General features: G+C 37.9%; 1 protein-coding gene across 6 annotated transcripts in view; it reads right to left on the bottom strand.

Moving 5' to 3' along the window:
• The window catches only part of LOC143040217 (uncharacterized), a 225,905-nt gene that overhangs the window by 17,760 nt on the left and 186,554 nt on the right, over nt 1-21,591 (bottom strand). For 4 of the 6 annotated variants that reach the window (XM_076210907.1, XM_076210905.1, XM_076210906.1 and 1 more), the window contains exon 16: nt 1,403-1,536. The exons of 1 other annotated variant lie outside the window; for it this stretch is intronic. In XM_076210907.1, the coding sequence (XP_076067022.1) occupies nt 1,403-1,536 (134 nt within the window). Of the gene's footprint in view, nt 1-488; nt 1,329-1,402; nt 1,537-21,591 lie in introns of those variants that run through there. One more of the 6 variants, XM_076210910.1, reaches the window with a different exon arrangement.

Here is a 21,591-nt window from a genome sequence, read left to right as displayed (position 1 = left end):
ATATATGAAGGGGTGATTGTGCTGACAAGACTATAGGGTGGAGACTTGAAGTTTGAAAGAGGCAAAGAGAAATTTTAATGTGTTTGAGATTAAATGTCTAGGAAGCATGGTAAGGGGTACAAGGTTAGATAGCAATGAGGAGTGCAGAAGTGGAAAGGGAGCTGGCTGATGAAAGATTATATATTGGGATGGTTTCACCACAGAGAAAGAACGAGTGAAGAAAGATTAGTAAAGAGTGTAGAGATGGATAGGATGAAAGGGGCTTTGAGGAAGAGAGGAATGTCTGTTGAGCAAGGAAGGGAATAGGGGTGAGTGGAGGATGGCTGTGTATGGATCATATTTTGACACAGCCTGAAGGGATTTCTCCCTGTCTTCTCTATTTTCTGCATGAGGGGGGGGGGGTTGCTGTGTAAGTGTGGTGACCCTGATATGGATGTGCTGTATTTTGCTGCATTGGTTCTGACCCAGGCAGTGGGCAGGAGTCTGGGATGACCCTTATTCCATGAAGAGCTAAGATAAGAGGACAAGGGTGGTGGATGGGAGTGGAGTGGATGCATGCTTTTGACTTGGCTATCTCCCTGGGTGAAGAAGCCTTTGGTATATAGATAGAAAGTATTTTTCCACTCCTGAGTTGTCAATATCTACAGTATATACCAAAGGCTTATTCCCCTTTTTAAGGGAGATAACCAGTCAAGGCATACACCCACTCCCATCCATCACCCAATTGTTTCCCTTATATCTTAGCTCATTGGGGATGAGGGGTCATCACTGTCTTCTGTCCACTGCCTGGGTCAGAAGCAATGCAGCAAGGTAAAGCACATCCACAGCAGGACCAACCACTTCATTTAAATGATGACTCCTTCCTCATTCCCTCATGCAAAAACAGAGAAGATGAGGAGACAACATTTTTGGTCCATGTCAATTTATAGTCCATTCACAACCATTCTCCACTCACACCTATCTCTTGCCTTCTCCTGAATTGTAAACAATAACTGGGGCTGTCTGTCACTGACCTCCTGTTATAATATAGTAACAGGAGGAAAGCAGTTGCCAGTTGTCAACTCCAGTGAAAAGGTGGAAGAAATACAGTTGAAGTTTAGAAAGACAGATCTTGGTCCTGGTACAGAGGTCAAGTGAAGCTTCTCAGGGCTACTTGTTCTGATGCAGGTAAAGATGCTGACAGGTTTTGAAGATGGGCATCAGGGGTTGATTCTTTCTGGCATCTTGTAGGGCCACCACTTGCAGGTACATGTTGTTGGTACTTAAGCACTTAACACTGGCCAGATTAAAACCTATAAAGTATACCAATGACAAGTAGACTGTCTCATCTGAAAAAAATATATAGTATTTCTCTTGGTTAAATAGTTTATAGATGCTAGACTAACAACTGAAAACTGCTTACTCGACTGGATCATTCCACATTAACTGCCATGCCAACTGACTCTCTTCTTCTGGTCTGGTGAGTGGGCATGGAATGGAATAAATTTCTTCTAACCCTCCAGTAAGCTTTGGAATCCCACCATGTATGCAAAAAATCTGTTAAAACAAGTTAACTATAATTCATGATTCCAAATAAATAATTAGCATCTCTAATGAATGGCATAATTGGTACTAATACCATATGGAAATTTCTGAGCTCTACAACAATAATGATTTAAATTGAATGAAGATGTTGATCTCCATATAATGAAGCATATGGGGTAAACTAGCTCAGGCTGTCAGGCCCTGCACTGTTGAAGATCTTGCCCTTCATTAACATGGTATTAATATGGGAAAGGTGATTAGTGAGTATCGGACCCTTGCAAGGTGGGTGTATGCAGGGGGAAAGACATTTTGGTTTGTATGTATACAATAATGAAATATATGCATAAAATCAATACTGATGTCACTATGCTACTTATCCTGAATCAATGATACTTGCACAAGGTGTTTTTGCAGAATATGCTAGAGAATCATTTCCCTGCTACTCATCTTCAAAAACTGGCTACACCTTCATTGCTGCCCCAAAGGCTGGATTTAATTTTTCAGACTGGACTGAAAATCTTGTCAATTTAAACTATTTCCCCTTTACTTGTTCCACAAGGTCTACTCCTCAAATTCTCCCCATCCTTTTCCAAATTCCACACTTTTTTTGGTAGTCTTTCTTCAATTATTCATTGATGAACCCTCTCTCTCCATTCACTTTCAACCCCAACTCTGCCTCGCATCCACATTTCTCACAGTATCAATCCATCCTTGTAACACCCACCTTATTTCTTAAACATTTCAACTCAAACACATTTAGGCTCTTCCTTTCTACCTCCTAATCACAAATCAACTCCATACAGTACCATGGGCACAACCACCCCCAACAGTCTTCTCTTTGTGTTCATTCTCAAATACCTCTTTCTCATGACACTTTTCATCCTCCCCACTAATGTTTACTTGCTTCCTCATGTGACCCAATACTTAAAGATCTCCACTTCCTCCGGTATGTTGCACTTTAAACTCAGCTCCATTCCACCACCACCCACAACCCTTGTACATCTCATCAGTCTTCATCTTTTTTCTTGTAATCTCTGCAGTATCTGCATAAAGAAATAAAAGTCCTCCCCATAGAATATGTGAAAATGACCCCTTAACACCACACACCTATTACACTATATCTCCCAAGTATCACAAAAAAAAAAGTGTACACACACACACGATAGTCGAAGTGATAGCGAAAATTGGAACTGGGGGGGGGGGGCATTTTCATGGATCTCAATGATGAGAGAGTACCTGTGTTGTATTAGTAGGGAAGGGAGAAAGCTTGTGGTGTAGTGGGAAGGTGAAGAAAAAGGAGAAGGGGAGGGATTATTAATGGAAGAAAATGAGGAAGGGGACGAACAGGCCCTAGAAGTCAGAAGGAATGTCAACAAGAGATGTGCAGACAACAGAGGTGAAGGCGAAGAAATGAGTAAAAATGTAAAAATTAGAAATATAGATAAGAACAGAGCAATAGAAGGTGAAGATAATTATTTCTATGGATTTAATGAGGGACGAGGTGACAACCTTCCCCGATTAGCAAGTCTAGAGAAAAAAAATAATAAAAATGAATGAACAATGGGAGGTTAGGTTCAGCCAACTTGCACTGATTACACAAAGAGTTGATAAATTGGAAGAACTAAATAAGGAGAACCAAAACTTAAATAAATAGAAGAATTAAAAAGACAGTTAAAAGAAGTAAAGGATGAGAATGAGGAATTAAAGAGGAATAATAAAGAGAATAGAGTCCATAGAAAAAGAGGTAAGTGGTTGGAAAAAAAAGTTCAGGAAAATAGCAAAATTGAATTTAGAGATATAGTGAAACAATAGATGAAGGAACACACCAAGGACACAGTAATTAAAAAAAATAATAAAAATGAATGAACAATGGGAGGTTAGGTTCAGCCAACTTGCACTGATTACACAAAGAGTTGATAAATTGGAAGAACTAAATAAGGAGAACCAAAACCTAAATAAATAGAAGAATTAAAAAGACAGTTAAAAGAAGTAAAGGATGAGAATGAGGAATTAAAGAGGAATGATAAAGAGAATAGAGTCCATAGAAAAAGAGGTAAGTGGTTGGAATAAAAAGTTCAGGAAAATAGCAAAATTGAATTTAGAGATATAGTGAAACAATAGATGAAGGAACACACCAAGGACACAGTTATTAAAGTGATGAGAGAGAAGGAGAATAAAGTAAGAGACTTGGCAGATAAAAAGAAATGTATAATTATGTTAGGAATGGAAGAGAAGCATAATCCAAATAGGACTACAAGAGTAAGAGAGGAGAAAGAAAGAGTGAACAGGGTACTAAAAATATTTCAAGAAGGTGAACAGGAAATAGGGAAAGAAATTGAAGAAATATATAGACTTGGGAAATACAGTATAGACAAGACCAGACCAATTAAGGTTAAATTCAGGTCACAAACAACAGCAGAGAATGTCTTATCAAAAACAGGAAAACTAGCAGAAAGTGATCAGTACAAACAGGTATGGATAAAAAGAGATATGAATCAAGAGGAGAGAGAGGAGAAAACAAAAAGAATCAAAGATAGGGAAAAAAAACGAGAACAGAACAGAGTCAAAGAGAAATTCTATTGGAGAGTAGTGGATATGAAAGTGAGGAAATGGTTCATAGGAGAGAAAAACAGAAGGGAAACAGAAAACAGGATGGAGGTAACAGAAAATTAAAAGTGTCCTTCACAAATATAGATGGATTAATAACAGGCTTGAATGAACTGAATGATTACCTGATGGAAAAGGAACCTGACATAATGGGAATTGTGGAGACAAAATTGAAAGGTCCATTACCACCCAACAGTGTAGGACATGGTGTATATAATTATTGGATTAGAAACAGAGAAGTAAAACAAGGTGGTGGAGTTATGTTCCTGACTAAGGATATAAATGTGAGGAATGTTACATATGGAAAGAATAGAGTGGAAATGATCATGATGGAAATAGAGGACAGGGACAAGAAGAGCAGGAAGTTTGTGGTAAATTATGTGCCTCCTAAAACGGCTTCGTGGGAAGAGAGAGAACACAAGAATATTTTAGAAGACACAAGGATAACACTAAATAAGATAATGGAAGATGGAGGAAGAATAATTATAATGGGTGACTTTAATTGTAAAGAAATCTGCTGGGAAGAAATGACAGTGAAGGGTGGAGATGACCTATGGGGAAATGTACTACTTGATATGATTATAGAACATACAATGACACAATGAATACAAGAGAATACTAGGTATAGAAATGAGAAAGAGCCATCGAGACTAGACCTAATAATCACAGCAGAACCTGAAATAGTGGACAAGATTAAATATAAGACACAACTTTGTAAAAGTGACCACATATTAGATGAACTGGAACTAAATGAAGAAAAATACATGAGAAAAAATGAACAATATAGAAAGGGAAGAATGATGTATGGAAAAACAAATGTTGATAAAATGATTTTTTTGTTGTTGTTTTTTTTCCAAAAAGCAGACTGGGAAAAGATATACAAAGAGGAAACAACAGTAGAGAAAATGAAAATTTTTGACAACAATTTACAAGGAAGGTGTGGAAAAGTATGTTCCAAGACAAAAACAAGAAAAAGAATATATAAAATTTTGGTACAACAAAAGATGTAGAGAGTTAAAAGAAAAAAGGGATAATACATACTGATTATAGAAATGAATATGTACAAGAAAAGAGAAAACACGAAATGGATGTCATAGCATAATGTAAAGATCAACCAAAACTATTTTATAGATATGTAAACAACAAATTGATAAACAAACATGAATTAGTGAAACTACGACACGGAGGAATAGAATACAAAGAGGAAATAGAAATAGCAAAAATTATGAACAAGCATCTTAAATCAGTGTTTATGAGAGAGAACATATAACTGAGAGATGATGAGTGGGAGGGGAAAGTCCCCCTATGAAAGAAATAGAACAAAGAATGAAATAATGAATCACTTGAGTAATCTCAATGTCAGAAAATCGCATGGTCCAGATGAAATGGCAAACTGGATTTTGAGAGAATGCAGGAATGAACTAACAGTCTAATAAGCAGTTCATTGAAGGAAGGAAAAGTTCCAGAAGATTGGAAAAGAGCAAATATAGTACCAATATATAAGGGGGGAAACAAAGAAGACCCTACAAACTATAGACCGGTCTCCCTTACAAGTACAGTAGCAAAAATCTGTGAAAAAATTATCAAAATTAGATGGGTAAAGCATTTGGTGAAAAACAATGTACTAAATCCGAGGCAGTTTGGATTTAGACAAGGAAGATCATGTGTCACAAACCTGATGTGTTTCTATTCAAGAATAATAGATATCATACAGGAATGAGATGGATGGGCTGATTGTGCCTTTCTAGACCTGAAAAAAGCTTTTGATAAGATGCCACATAAGAAATTATACTAAAGAAATTAGAAACTGTAGGAGGATGGAAGATTTCTTGCATGAAAGGAAAATGAGAGTGGTGATAAGAGACAAACATTCCAATTGGGATGTGGTGATTAGTGGAGTTCCACAAGAAACAGTACTGGCCCCAATAATGTTTGCTATATATATATCAATGATATGGATGAAGGAATTGAAAGTTATATGAGCTTCTTTGCAAATGATGCAAAAATGTTGAAAAAAGTGAACACCAAAGAAGATTGTGAATCGCTGCAAAGCGTCTCAATAAAGTATGGGAATCGAGTAGGAAGTGGGAGATGGAATTCAACATTAAGAAATGTAGTATAATGGAATTTGGAAGAAGCAAAAAAAGAATAGTGGGATCATATACATTGGGAGAGGAAGAAATTAAAAAAGTGGAAAAATAGAAGGACCTAGGAGTCATTATTATGAATAATATGTCTCCTGAGAAACATATAAAAAAAAAATTGGAGAAACTTATAATTTAATAAGATCAATCAAAGCGGCATTTACATACCTGGACGAAGAAATGGTGCAGAAAATACTAGTCACTTTGATAAGACCAAAATTGGAATATGCAGCGACAATGTGGTCACCAAGTACAAAAAATGTATAACAAAACTTGAAAGAATACAAAGAGCGATTACAAAACTGGCACCAACACTCTCAGAACTGTCATATGAGGAGAGGCTGGCAAAACTTGAGCTACAGATATAAGAGCAAAGAAGAGAGAGAGGAGACTTGATAACTATTTATAGAATCATGCAAGGCATGGAAATTATTGATAGAGAGGATAATAAAATGGGATAGTAGATATATAAAAGGACATGGAAAGAAAATCAAGAAAGACAATTATAGAAGAGACCTGAAAAAGAACAGCTTTCCCCACAGGATAATAGACATTTGGAACAGGTTAGATGAGAATGTGGTGTGTGCAAAAACGATACACAAATTTAAAAACAGTCTAGATAAAATGAGATATGGAGATGGGACACCATGAGCATAGCTCCCCTTTCCATAAAATACAACTAGGTAAATACATATAGCAAGTTGACATATGAACAAAGATTGGACAAACTAAACTTACTAACTCTGGAGCAACGAAGCAAAAGAGGCAATTTAATAACTATCTACAGAATTATGAAAGGGATGGAAATCCTTGATAGGGATGATCTACTTAAATGAAACTGAAGAAACACAAGAGGACACAAGAAGAAACTTAAGAAGGACAGTTACAGAAGAGATCTGAAAAAGAACAGCTTTCCACACAGAGTAATAGATACATGGAATAAATTGAAAGAAAAAACAGTGAGTGCTAAATCTATACATGATTTTAAGAAAGAACTGTATGCAGAAAGATACAACTGCGGGTCTCTACGAGCATGGTTCTTCTCCCGCAAAATACAACTAGGTAAATAGGTAAATATATATATATATATATATACAGTCATCTCTCAATTAATGCAAGGGTTACGTTCCTGTAGATGTCGTATTAATCAAAATCGCATTAGTTAAACATATTTTCCCCATAAGAAATAATGGTAATAGGGGGGGGTTTGGTTTCTGGACACTGGGAAAGTCTTGTCTATTTTGGGATTTTGTTACTCTGAACTTGAACAAACACATTATTAATACATTTGTAGGTTACATAAACAACAAAAACACACATTCTTTGTATTTATTTGTAGTACACAGTTATTTATGTGTGCACTCGTCACCACCCACTCTCCACATCATTCACCTCTTCCTCTAACTCCCGGGCACTTGTCGTTAAAAATTACATACATACATATACCAAAGGCTTTTCCCCCCTTACACGGGGGGTAGCCAAAAAGAAAAAGGTATAGAAATCACTCCCACCCATTTCATTTCCCATATATTCCACTCCCCTCCACCCTCCTCTCTCCCTCCTATCTTGGCACCTCCTGGATGACAGGTCATCCCTGCATCCTGTCCACTGTCCTGGGTCAGAAGCAGTGTCGCAAGACACACCACATCCACAACAAGGGCGCTTCATAAGTTCGGCGACCCCCCCCCCCTCCGTCCCCTCATGCAGGAAAGGAGAAGACAGGGAGAAATCCTTTCGGGCTGCGTCAAATTTTTTCTCATACATACTTCCTCACCCCCCCATCCCACACTCACTCCCCCTCATGCATCACAGCCTCATCTACACACAACCCCTCTCCATTCACCCCTATCTTCTGTCCTCTCCCGTCCTTCCTCAACAGACATTCCTCTCTTTCGTAAAGCCCCTTTCAACCCATCCATCCATCTCATCCTAGGACGCCGCCTCATATTCACTCCTTCCACCTCCGCCTTCCTCACTTCTTTTACTAATCTTTCTTCACTCATTCTTTCCATGTGTCCAAACCATCCTAATACTCTTTCTTCAACCCTATCTCCCAGCTCCCTTTCCACCCCTATTCTCCTCCTCACCTCCTCATTTCTCACTCTATCTAGCCTAGTAACCCCTATCATACTTCTCAGACATTTCATCTCAAACACATTCAAACTCCTTCTCTCTTCCTCTCTCATGTTCCATGTTTCTGCTCCGTACATTGCTGTTGGCACAATCACTCCTTCATATAACCTCCTCTTAGCATCCATTCCCAGATGTCTATTTCTCATAACACTTTTTAATCCACCAAGGCATTGTGGGTTGGTGACACTGTTCTCTATTTTGTTTTGGTGTAGAACAGAAAATGCGAGTTTACAATCTCTAACTAAATCATTCATTTCTCTGTAACAATTTTTCAAGCCTTTATGACTTGTAATCACGGTCCATACATTTAAAAATTAGTTTACCATTAATTGTGGGTTGGTAACACCATTTTCTTTTTTTGTTTTGGTGTAGAACAGAACATGAGTTTATAATCTCTAACTGAATTATTCATTTCTCTGTGATAATTTTTCAGGCTTTTATGACTTTTATCATGGTCCTTACCTTTAACACAGACACTTCCACTCGTACAAAAAAATGTATAACAAAACTTGAAAGAATACAAAGAGCAATTACAAAATTGGCACCAACACTCTCAGAACTATCATATGAAGAGAGACTAACAAAACTTGAACTACAGACATTAGAACAAAGAAGAGAGAGAGGAGACTTGATAACTATTTATTAGAGAGGATCTAATCAAATGTGATAGTAGAAATACAAGAGGACATGGAAAGAAAATCAAGAAAGACAGTTATAGAAGGGACCTGAAAAAGAACAGCTTTCCCCACAGAGTAATAGACATCTGGAACAAGTTGGACGAAAAAGTGGTGTGTGCAAAAACAATTCATGAATTTAAAAACAGTTTAGATAAAATGAGATATGAAGACGGGACACCACGAGCATAGCTCCCCTTCCCGTAAAATACAACTAGGTAAATACAGTGTGGGCTAGCTTCAAACTGAGATCAAAACAGAGCGCGGGAGACTGACCGCACAGAGGCCCTCTCTCTCAGTGCTCTTACCGCCAAATTCAAATTGTGTTATTTAAAAAAAAATTCCTTAAGAATTAACTTGTGTTAAATCGAAAACGCATTAGAGTCTATTTTTGCATGCAGCCAAGAATGGGAAATGAAGTTCAGTACCAAAAATTGCAAAGTACTGGAAATGGGCAGCACTGGCAAAAGACCATCCTTACACTAACTTAATATGCTTCTACTCAAGACTAATAGACATAGTGCAAGAAAGAAATGGATGGGCTGATTGTGCATTCCTAGACTTGCAAAAAGCCTTTGACAAAGTACCACACAGAAAATTACAAAAAAAAACTGGAGCACATAGGAGGAATACAAGGGAACCTACTAAAATGGATGGAGGACTTCCTGACTGGTAGAAAGATGAGAGTAGTGCTCAGAGAAAAATATTCAGATTGGAAAGAAGTGATCAGTGGAGTACCGCAAGGATTTGTAATGGCACCAATAATGTTTGCTATCTATATGAATGACATGGACGAAGACATGAACTGTTACATGAGCTTCTTTGCTGATGACGCCAAACTGTTAAGGAAAGTAGAAACTGATAAGGACTGTGAAGCACTCCAAGAAGACCTGAATAGGGTATGGAACTGGAGTCAGAAATGGGAAGTGGACTTTAATACTAAGAAGTGTAGCATAAAGGAGTTTGGAAAAAGCAAAAACAGAATATCAGGAAAATATACAATTGGAACCAAGGAAGTAAAGAAAGTAGGATCCGAAAAAGATTTGGGAGTAATTATCACAAACGACTTGTCCTATGATAAACAGATTAACAAAATTGTCAGGGACTTACAACTTGCTAAGATCAATAAAAGTGGCATTTGCATACTTGGACGAAGACATGATAAAAAAAATATTGGTTACATTGATAAGGCCTAGACTAGAGTATGTGGCACCATTGTGGTCCCCCAGTACCAAAAAGAATATAGAGAAAATAGAAAGAATCCAAACAGCAGCTACAAAAATGGCACCTACACTTGCAAACCTATCATACGAGGAGAGATTGGCTAAACTGGAGTTACCGACACTGGAGCAAAGAAGAGAGGTGACCTATTGACCATCTACAGAATCATGAAAGGCACAGAGATACTTGATAGAGAGGACTTACTTTACTGGGACAAGAGAAACACAAGAGGACATGGAAAGAAAATAAAAAAACATAGCTACAGAAGAGAACTGAAGAAAAACTGTTTTCCACATAGAGTTTTGGACACTTGGAACAAACTGGATAATGAAATAGTATGCGCAAAAACCATTCATGAGTTTAAAAGCAAACTAGACACTGCGAGATACAATGGCGGGACACCACGAGTATAGCTCCCCTTCCCGCAAAATACAACTAGGTAAATAGATACACTACTCCTTGGGAAGTGGACCCATTACAAAATCAAAAGAGGAGTTAAATCCATTGTATCAGAGAGTGAGCATAGATATAAGGTATGTAAATCTGGACTTTATGTTATTATGTCGAGTAGTAATTGCCTTCTTGTATTAAAGATTTGATTGATATGTGATATCCATTCCATACTACATGCACGTAGATTACATAAGAGAGGTTTAAGTTAATAAAAAACATTTGTCCTAGTATTCTGAACTTGAAGGATTATCTGTGTTAGAAAATTATGTTGTGTATCTAATGAGAGAATGTCACTGCTATAATAAAATTAAGATCTAATAGATATATTTTTATATGAATATCTGTTTGTTCTATCCTCAGTGACTGTTGGTTAATATAAAATTTGTTCAATCACCCTTAGGAGATGAGGCAATGCCACAAAGGTTAAGTATTTTCCTCCTTGATCTCTTATTAATCTAATTATTCTAGGTAATTGGAGGTAATGAAGACGTAACAAAATGGGGGCCCATCTGGGATCTGAATGTCTCATCCAAGGATTGAATGGTACCATATGGTAGTTAATATCCATCAAAGGAAAATTGAGGCATGTCACAAGCTAATGAATCTGAGTTATGTGAAATCAAAATGGCATAGAAGGTAGAAGAATTCCTGCAAAGTATGGACATTCACCATTTGTATCAGTGTTCAGTAGATGAGATGCACCAATTAGCATCTGTGTTTAAGATATCTTTAAAGTGTACCAAAAAGGAAGATATACAAAGGAAACTCATTCAGGCACTAGTTGAGATGAGAGTGATTGAGGCAGCTGATGAAACCTCTAAGTTAGGAGAGGAAGTACAGTCAAGTGAGAGGCACTTGAAAAATTAAGATTAGAATTTGAACTGAAGTTACATACATACATACATACACCAAAGGCTTTTTTCCCCTTACATGGGAGGTAGCCAAAAAAACAAAGGCATAAAAAACATTCCCTCCCATTCCATCCCTAATACACTCAGAGAGAAAAGATTCAGGCAGACAAGGAGGTGAAACTAAAGGAATTAGAGATTGGGGCTAGGACAGTGGTAAAAAGTAGTACAGAAAAAAAAGATGACAGGATTAATCAATTGCCTGAATTTATAGAGGAAGCAGAAGACTTCTTCATCCAATTTGAAAAAAAATTGCCATAATCAGAAAGTGGAACAAGGAGGACTGGGCAATGTTGGTGCAGACAAAATTCAGAAGAAAGGTGAGGGAGGCCTTTGCATGTTTAACTGTGGAGGAATCTGTAGATTATGATGTTGTGAAGGGAGCAGCACTCAAAACAATAGAATTAGCCCCTGAGGTGTACAGGAAATTCAGGGACATAAAGAAAATGAATGGCCAAACCTACCTTGAATTGGCTATGGAGTGTGGTATGAGATTTGACCGATGGTGTAGGTCAGAGGAAGTAGAGACTTTTAAGGAAATTAGACAGTTGATCTTGTTGGAGAACTTTACAGATATTGTTCACCCTAACATCAAATATGAAATTTGCAAAAACCAAATTAAGAATTTGATGGAAGCAGCAAGGTTAGCCAATCAATTAGCTGTAGTTCATAGAATACATACTGAGCAAGTGAACTACAAGCAGGGTGGAATAAAGGATTACAAAGGATTACAAAGCCGGAGCATGCCGACAGGAGACCTTTTGATCCATATCTAGGTCGGATGAAAAAAAAGAAAAAAAAAAATTAATAATAATAATAAATAAAAACTATAATGTAAATAACAAATAAAAAAAAATAAATGCATAGGTATAGTTTGGAAGTAGGTAGAAACAACTTTGCCAACCGTGTAGTTAATGAATGGAATAAACTTCCTGCACAGGTAGTGCAATGTAGTTCAGTTCGAAGCTTTAAGAATCATTTAGATAAATACCTAAGTAAGATGCTGTAATGATTATAATTTATGTTATATTATTTGTTTTTGTTTTGTTATAATTTGTCTGTCTGATTTTCATTTATTATTAGTTATATGTAAATTTATAATCATTTACTATTTACCTTTTTGTTTGTTATTCAACTATACCTATGCATTTATTTCTGTATTTTATTTGTTATTTTTACATTATTATAGTTTTAATTTATTATTAATTATTAGAAATTACGTAAAAGGTGACGTCATATTGAACTCGTTTATTGAACTCTAGAAGTTTAATTTCATTAAAGTAATAAATTATGTATATTTAAATTATTGGATAAAATCTGAATAATTAATAATGTTAATGATCAATTGCTACTGATAATTTGTAGTCTATTGAAAAATTTAAACATTTGAATTAAATACCGAAAATTCTGGTCGGTGAAAAGTAAACAATGGTCGCGAAAATAATAGATATTGCGTGTGGCCTGCGACCGGATTCACTCAAATAATAGTTTTCGTCAAGTTAAGACGCTTAGAATTTGTGTCAACTGAAACTACAGAAGATCAATTTCGGAGGAACATTCACTCCCAACTGTAAAGAGAAACCTCTCTTTAAAGAATAAAATTACATAATTGAAAATAACGGATAAACTTAAAAGGGCGAAAGGGACGTAAGTATAACTCGGCCGAGTTAAAACCGGTCTCTCGAAAATCCGCCTTTTCTAAAATTTACATCTAAATTATCAAGAAGAAGGTAAGATCAACTTTCTCTTTTGAATTAGTTTAACTATAGTAAGAATTATTTGTTTGGATGAGGAAAACAGATCCTTTTCCAATATAATATGATTTTTTTTTTTTTTTTTTTTTGCATCCGACCTAGATATGGATCAAAAGGTCTCCTGTCGGCATGCTCCACCTTTGTAATCCTTTGTAAATAATAAACATGCAGGTAAATAGTAAATAATAATAAATTGACATATAACTAATAATAAATTAAAATCAAAGACAAATGATAACAAAACAAAAACAAATATATAAAATAAATTATAATCATTACAGCATATTGCTTTGGTGTTTATCTAAATGATTCTTAAAGCTTCGAACTGAACTACATTGCACTACCTGTGCAGGAAGTTTATTCCATTCATTAACTACACGGTTGGCAAAGTTGTTTCTACCTACTTCCAAATTGAACCTATTTCCGGACAGTTTGAGACCATCGTTTCTTGTCTGATTCTCATTCAATGTGAAAAAAATTTCATTTTTGATGTCAATTCCCTTTAGAATCTTAAAGACCTGTATCAAGTCACCTCTGAGTCAACGCTTTTTTAGGGAAAACAGATTCATATGTTTTAGTCAATTTTTGTATGATTCATTTTTGATATTTGGAATCAGTTTTGTGGCTCTGTTGTACTTTTTCCAGTCTGTCAATGTCTTTAATGAGATTCAGTGACCATACAGAAACAGCATATTCCAAATGTGGACGAACTAACGATTTGTATAGCTTGTGAATGATGGACTTTTGAAATCAAAATATCGTGCAATCAGTCCTAGAATCTTATTTGCTTTCTCAGAGGCTGAAATACACTGCTTGGATGATCTGAGATCGTTACTGATAATTACACCGAGATCTTTTTCACTATCCACTTTTGTAAACGAATTTCCAAATAACTTGTAATCGTACTTACTGTTATTTTTACCTATGTGCATTACTTTGCATTTCATTAGCCACTTTTCAGATCATTGCTGTAATTTATCTAAATCTTCTTGAATATCTAATTGGTTTAAGTGATCATTTGTCATTCTGCAGTTTTGTATCATCAGCAAATTTGGAAACAGTAGATTTTAGTCCATGGTCTATATCATTTATATATACTATGAATAGAAGTGGCCCAAGAACGGAACCCTAAGGAACTCCACTTGTGACATTTTTCCATCTAGAAGTTTTTTCATTTAAAACAACTCTCTGCTTTCGATCATTCAACCAATTACTAGTCCAACTTAATAGGCTACCACTTATTCCATGCGAAGCTAATTTAGTTAGTCTTTTGTGTGGGACGGTATCAAAAGCTTTTGCAAAGTCTAGATATATCAAATCTATATTGTTTCTTTTGAACGATATAGGTTGCAGTTATGAAAAGAATTATAAAAGAAAGGACTCAGATGCCAAACAAGATCACTACAATCATCATAGAACATAGTTTAACTATGCTCCACAGAATCAAATTAGAAACAAACCCGGTAGCCCATCCTGGAATAACTCTGTGAGGCATCAGCAGAATTCCATTGGTTATTTGAATAAGCAGGATAGGTCACAGGTGAGGTGTTATGGTGCGGAGAAATGGGCCATGTCAAATTTCAGTGTAGAAAAGTACCCAAATCTGCTGGTTTAACTGTTGCATGGGAGGAAACATAGGAGAGTTTAGGTGTGGAATCTAAGGTGAGGGTGAAGGAGCAGAGTATTGGGAGTTTCCAACCATTCATTACCAAGGGAACAATTTCTTTACCCAATGGATCTAAGAAACAAATTAAAATCCGGAGGGGCACTGGAGCAAACCAAAGTCTAGTCCTCAGAGAGACACTGGAGTGGACCGAGAGTTCCTATACAGGTGTGGAGGCTAGAGTGAGAGGTTTGGGTGTTGGATTAAATGTTCTATTGCACTAGGTGATGTAGTGATACTGGCTATGTTAGTGGTAATGTGAAAGTGGGAGTCAGTGAAGAACTTCCCATAAATGGTGTAGAGATGTTGTTGGATAATGATTTAGCTGGAGACAAAGTGGTCCCAGAGCCAAGAATGGTTCCTAACCCCCTTGAAAGTATGATAAGTGAGAATATGAATGTACAATGGTCCCCAAACTCCGGCAAATTATACTCTATAAGAGATGTTTTAAATGCTGAACTTTGGAAGGATATATGCAATGACTACGGGGAATGGAAGAGAGGTTCCAGCCATAGAGAGTCAGTTTGTAAGCAGAGGCAGAATGAATGCAATCAAAGAGAGTAGCATAGAGACCACAAATGATGGAAGTATCTAAAGGATTCATCCAGCTTGTGTAGTAACCAGAGCTATGGCCAGGAGTAAGGAGACTTGTGATGGGGACATGAGCCTAGGTGATGTATTTGATGAGAGAGAGGAATCCAGATGAGTGAGAGATGAAAGTATAGAAATAAGGTTGGAGATAGAATTTATTAAAAAAAATATTGGTCACACTGATAAGGCCTAGACTACAATATGTGGATACATTGTGGTCACCCAGTACCAAAAAGAACATATAGAAAATAGAAAGAATCCAGAGAGCAGCTACAAAAATGGCACCTGCACTTGCAAACTTGTCATATGAGGAGAGATTGGCTAAACTGGAGTTACCGACTCTGGAGCAAAGAAGAGAGAGAGGTGACCTACTGACCATCTATAGCAGTGGTTCCCAACCTATTTTCTGTCATTTCCCCCTGCACCCAATTCAACCATCCAGATTTCCCCCTTCATATGTATGAGAGAAAGAACAGTTAAAACACACAGAGACTATTTAGTAGTTTATTTTTCAAATGCACTAACACAGCTAACATCAAATTGTATTGAATAAGAACACTAACACTAACACAGCATTTTAGTGTGACTTCTGGCATTGTTTGCCTATCACGAGTCCTTCAATGTCTGGGGGAGTTATGGAGAGCACACATCGAAGATCCGCCTCCACTTCCAACTTGTTGCGTGCCTGTTTTGAGGTGTACCAGTGCCGAAAATCCTGTCTCACACAGGTCGGTGGAAGAAAACTGGACCAATGTCTGCAGAGCATTGGTCGCAAGAAGCGGGTAGGTTCCTCGGACTTGGGTCCAAAACTCTTCCAGTTCCATATTCTGGAAGGCATCCTTCGCTGCAGAGTTGTTTTTCAAGTCCAGGAACTCTTCCTGCCACGCGTCTGGCACATCATCAACGTTCCTCTGAAATGGGTCTCTGATAAGCTTGTTCTCGTTGCTCTCGTTTTTGATCCCCGGGAAGTAATACTTGAATTCTTTCTCCAAGCCTTCGAGGTGTTGTTTGATATCCTCGGCTATTGGATCAGGCAGACCATCCTCCATATCCTCCACACATTCGTTGAGAGCGAGGAATGAGGAAAAACTTCCACACCCCGCTCTTTTCTTCCACAGTTCCAGTTTACCACGAAAGCTCTGATCTTGTCCGACTGAAAAAGAATGTTGATTCCTTTGCCCTGCAGTTTCCTGTTGAGCTCGTTCAATGCACTGAAAATATCGGACAAGTAGGACAGCTGCACACGGAAAAACTCACCCTCCAACTCCTCCAGAAGCACAACATCCTCTTGGGCCCGAAGGAAGGCTACCACCTCATCAAACAATTCCAGGACTCGCTGCAACATGTTTCCCTTCGAGAACCACCTCACCTGAGTATGAAATAGCAACGATTTGTGATCGGCTTCCATGCCGAGGTTTGAGTGTATTTTCTAATTATTTTCTGATAATTTCCAGAATTTTAATTCCAGACTAGAATTTTCCCCCTGAAACATCCAAATTTCCCCCCTGGGGGAAATTTCCCCCTGGTTGAGAACCACTGATCTATAGAATCATCAAGGGCACAGAAATACTCGATATACAGGACTTGTTAAACTGGGACAAGAGAAACACAAGAAGACATGGAAATAAAATAAAAAAAAAACATAGCTACAGAAGAGATCTGAAGAAAAACAGTTTTCCACATAGAGTTGTGGACAATTGGAATAAACTGGACAAAAAAATAGTGTACACAAAAAACATTCATGAGTTTAAGAGCAAACTAGACACTGCGAGATACACAAAGGTGGGACACCACAAGGGTAGCTCCCCTTTTGGCCTATACCCTGGTACTTCATCAGAACTGTATCCCTCAAGTTATTTTTCACTGTCACCATCACTGTCAAATCTGGAAAATTCTTTTTCACTGTCATCATCACTTTCAAACAATCTTATCATTTGTTCATCAATTAACACATCATTGGTCATTTCATAGTAGTCATTCAGCTCATCATCACCTATGTTAGATTCATCTTCATCCTCATTTGTGCTTGTAGTTGAAGCTACCAAATCCTCATTTAATATCTCATCTGTGCTTGAAGTTGAAGCAACCAAATCCTCATATAACATGTCATCTTCACTTCCATCCATGGCATTTGAGATGCAACATTTTTTGAAGGACTTGATAATTAGTTCTTCAGGAATACTGCCCCAGGCTTCTTTCACCCATTCTACAATTAAACTCAATCCAGGTCTTTTCAGTGCACCACCTTTAGTAAATTCCTTTTCACCAGATATCATCCAAGATGTCCACAATTTCCAAATGTAAGTCTTGAAAGGTTTATTTACTGAAACATCAAGTGGCTGCAGAACAGAAGTGCAACCACCTGGAATGACTATTTGCCTTGTGCGGTATTCCTTCAGCTTAGTTTTGACAGACTCCTAGCAATGTGACTTAAACACGTCCCAGACTAGAAGACTTCTGGGTTTGAGCAAGGCCCCTAGCCTTTTCATCCACACTTCATCCAACCAAACTTTTGTTAGGTTTTCATACATCCATCCCTTACTGGTGGAAAAGACTCCTTTGGCATATTATTCCTTTTGAAGATAACCATTGCACGAAGCTTTTTTCCATCAGCTTGGCGGGCTAGCACAACAGTAAAATGCTGCTTTTCATGTCCTGTAGTTTTTACTGTAACAGTTTTACTTCCCACTCTGTCTATAGTAGTGTTTCCCGGCATATCAAAATACATGGGAGTTTCATCCATGTTTCCAATATTTCCTAGGGAAAAATAAAACATTTTACGCTCCTTCAGAACAAATTTTGCAAAATTATTAACTTTTTGCTCAATGTCTTTTGGCAGTTTTTGAGCAATATGAGTTTTTTGCCATAGTGTCAATCCAAATCTATTCATGAACCTTGTACACCACCCTGCCAAAGATTTAAATTGTGTAAAATGATATTTCGGTGCTAGCTGAAGGGCTTTGGTTCTTATTGAAAGTCTATTCACAATAAGGCCATTATTTCTAAGGTCTACAACCCAAACAATTCTTTTTCAAGACTTTGGTATGGAGATACTGAAAACCTTGCTGCTCTCTTGGATTTCGGCATTTCTTTAAGCTGATCTTTCTGCTTTCTCCATCCCCTCACTACCTTTTCTGAAACCCCAAACTCCCTTTCTGCAGATCTGTTTCCATGTTCTTCTGTGTAATCCACCACTTTCAGCTTAAAACCTACTTCATAGCTCTTTCTCTTACCAGTACTCATGATTAGGGTTTACAGTTATTAGGCCTAAAACTCCCCATGATCTACCATAGATCTAACAGCACAGTAGACCTAATGGAAGTTTACAAAAATAATAGTTTTTTATTAGGAAAATCAGAAGTTTATCTAAGTTATATTACATTATGCTACGAAAACCTAATTTGTGCACATATCATTGAAACACAGCCATGAGTGAAACAGGTGATGTACGGTAATGTATGGTAAACAAAGGGTCAAGGTCGCATTTCTTATAAACACCATAAAATATACAAAAGTTGGAGAAGAGAATATTTTATGATTTCATTGTAATTGATATATGATTTTCTAGCAGCAATAGTTCAGGTTAAAGCAGAGAGTCAGTAGGAACCTTTGATATATATATATTTTATGCATACAAAAGGCTTGAAAAGCTTTCCGAGGGATATTGTGTGAACACCACTTAGATTCTATGTCGCTGTCACATTGAAATCACCAACTGTTGTGACTTTGGTGACAGAGTAGTGCTGTCCCTCATTAATGTTGAGTAGATAGGTTGCAACCCTCATTTTGGTTAAAATATTTAGTTAAAATACGGTAGATGTAGAAATGGCGGAGGTTATGAACAAACATTTTAAGTCTGTATTCACAATACAAAATGCACATAAATGGCAAGAAGAAAAGGTAGAAAGATCTCCCCCAATGAAATAAATAAATGTAATACAAAAATAAGGGACCAAATAACAAACCTTGATATCAGAAAATCACACGGTCCAGATGGAACTGCAAATTGGATACTAAAAGAATGTATAGAGGAACTAGCGTATAAGAGACCGTCAAACCTCAGTTTTCAAACATAATTCGTTCCAAAAATGTTCTAAAACTGAACTGTTCGAAAACCAAATCATATTTTTCCATTACAAATAATGTAAAAGAGATTGATTTGTTCCCAAGCACCAGATGAATGATTACACTGGGTAAATATTTTTTTTTTTTTTAAATCGTCCAGGGTTTTCCAGCGGAATTAGACTAATTGTGATGCTCTGAGTCCGAAAATGCCCTTGGTTTTTCTCAATCAGGTCAGGATTGTTCGCTACAGACATTTAAGAAAAAAACGATTTTTCGTCCAAAAACCCAATTTCTGCGGATTATAAAAATTCGGTTTTTCCGTTTTCCTGGGGAAATAAAAGTCAACGTATCCAAATTCATTCATTTTTTATATACTCGATTACATTTGATAAGCTTAATACATGTACATGAGCGTTACGTGACACAAAAGTTCGGAGTTCACGGCGTAAATCGCCGTTTCCTCGAATTCCATGTGTGAGCAGCTGCTGGGTTGTCTCTCTTCAGCGACCAGCAGTAGTCCGCGAGTATGACTGCGTCCCACCCCCCCTGGTACCTCTCCTCCATTTGACGCATGTCCTGATGGAACCTTTCTCCCTGCTCGTCGCTGACCGCACCAAGGTTTTCAGGAAACTTCTCCATGTGTGAGAACAGGAAATGCATCTTTATACTCATCAAACACCCGAGGTTTTGGAAGTTCTTTATCATGCTGTTGATGAGTGTGGCGTGGTTTGCTGCCTTCTTGTTCCCCAGGAAGTTGTTCACCACCTGCACAAACGACCTCCAGGCGGCGCACTCTAGCGTGTTCATGGAGTTTTCGAACTCTGTGTCCTTGATGAGATGCCGTATCTGTCGGCCATCGAAAATGCCGGCCTTCAGCTTCTCAATGGTCACTCCAGGGAACGCTCGCAACAGGAAGATGAAGCACCTCCCATACTTGTCCAGAGCACGCGTGAACTGATTCATTAAACCAAGCTTGATGTGAAGCGCGGTGGGAACAAAATCTTTTTCTCCGGTCAACAAGAGGTTCGTTTATGATGTTGCTCGCCCCACGGTTACTAACTGCTCTCGTGCCGGCCACTCTTTCTTCACATAGTGCTGGGCTCTGTCTCGACTGTCCCACTTACATATAAAGCATGGGTACTTTGTGTACCCGGACTGCTGACCAAGTAGAAAGTTCACCATCTTAAGGTCGACGCAGATGAGCCATTGGTGCTGCTCATATTGGATTTTGTCGAGCACATACTTGACTGCTTCATATTTCTCTTTGAGAGTTGTGGAGTGCGCAAGAGGAATTGAGGCGAACTCGTTCCCATTGTGGATGAGCACACTCTTCAAAGAGCGCTTGCTACTGTCTATGAAGAGTCGCCAATCTCTCGAATCATATTGAGGAGCGCCGAGTTTAACAAGAAGACCGGCGACATCTCGGCAGTACACGAGGTCTTCCTCCTGGCAGAAGTAGCCCATGTAGTCCTGATGCCTTCTACGAAAGAACGTGATACGCGCGTCCTCGCCGAGTAGATTTTTCTCTTTGAGTCTGGAGGCCAACAGCTCGGCGGAAGTCTTCGACAAGCTGAGATCCCGAACCAGATCATTAAGCTCACATTGTGAAAAGGGCTGCAGACCATCTTGTGTTTCATACTCTTCTTCTGTATCTCCTCCCTCATATGCAGTGGTGGCCTTGTCGTCGCTGTCAGGAAGCTCTCTGCACGCTGGTACAGGAAGTTCTTCGCAGTGAGCAACTGGACGGCGGGCAGATGGAAGGTCGGGGTACTGGAGGCTGCTCCGATTCTTCCGGTTGATGCCAGTAGTATTGATGGCGCAGAAGTAACAATCCGATTCATGGTCAGACGGCTC

The sequence above is a fragment of the Oratosquilla oratoria genome, chromosome 28 (genome assembly GCF_046742065.1).
Source record: "Oratosquilla oratoria isolate Oo_2021 chromosome 28, ASM4674206v1, whole genome shotgun sequence".
In the NCBI taxonomy this organism is placed as follows: domain Eukaryota; kingdom Metazoa; phylum Arthropoda; class Malacostraca; order Stomatopoda; family Squillidae; genus Oratosquilla; species Oratosquilla oratoria.
Note: the sequence above shows the minus strand (reverse complement) of the source record. Positions and strands in the feature narration are given on the sequence as shown.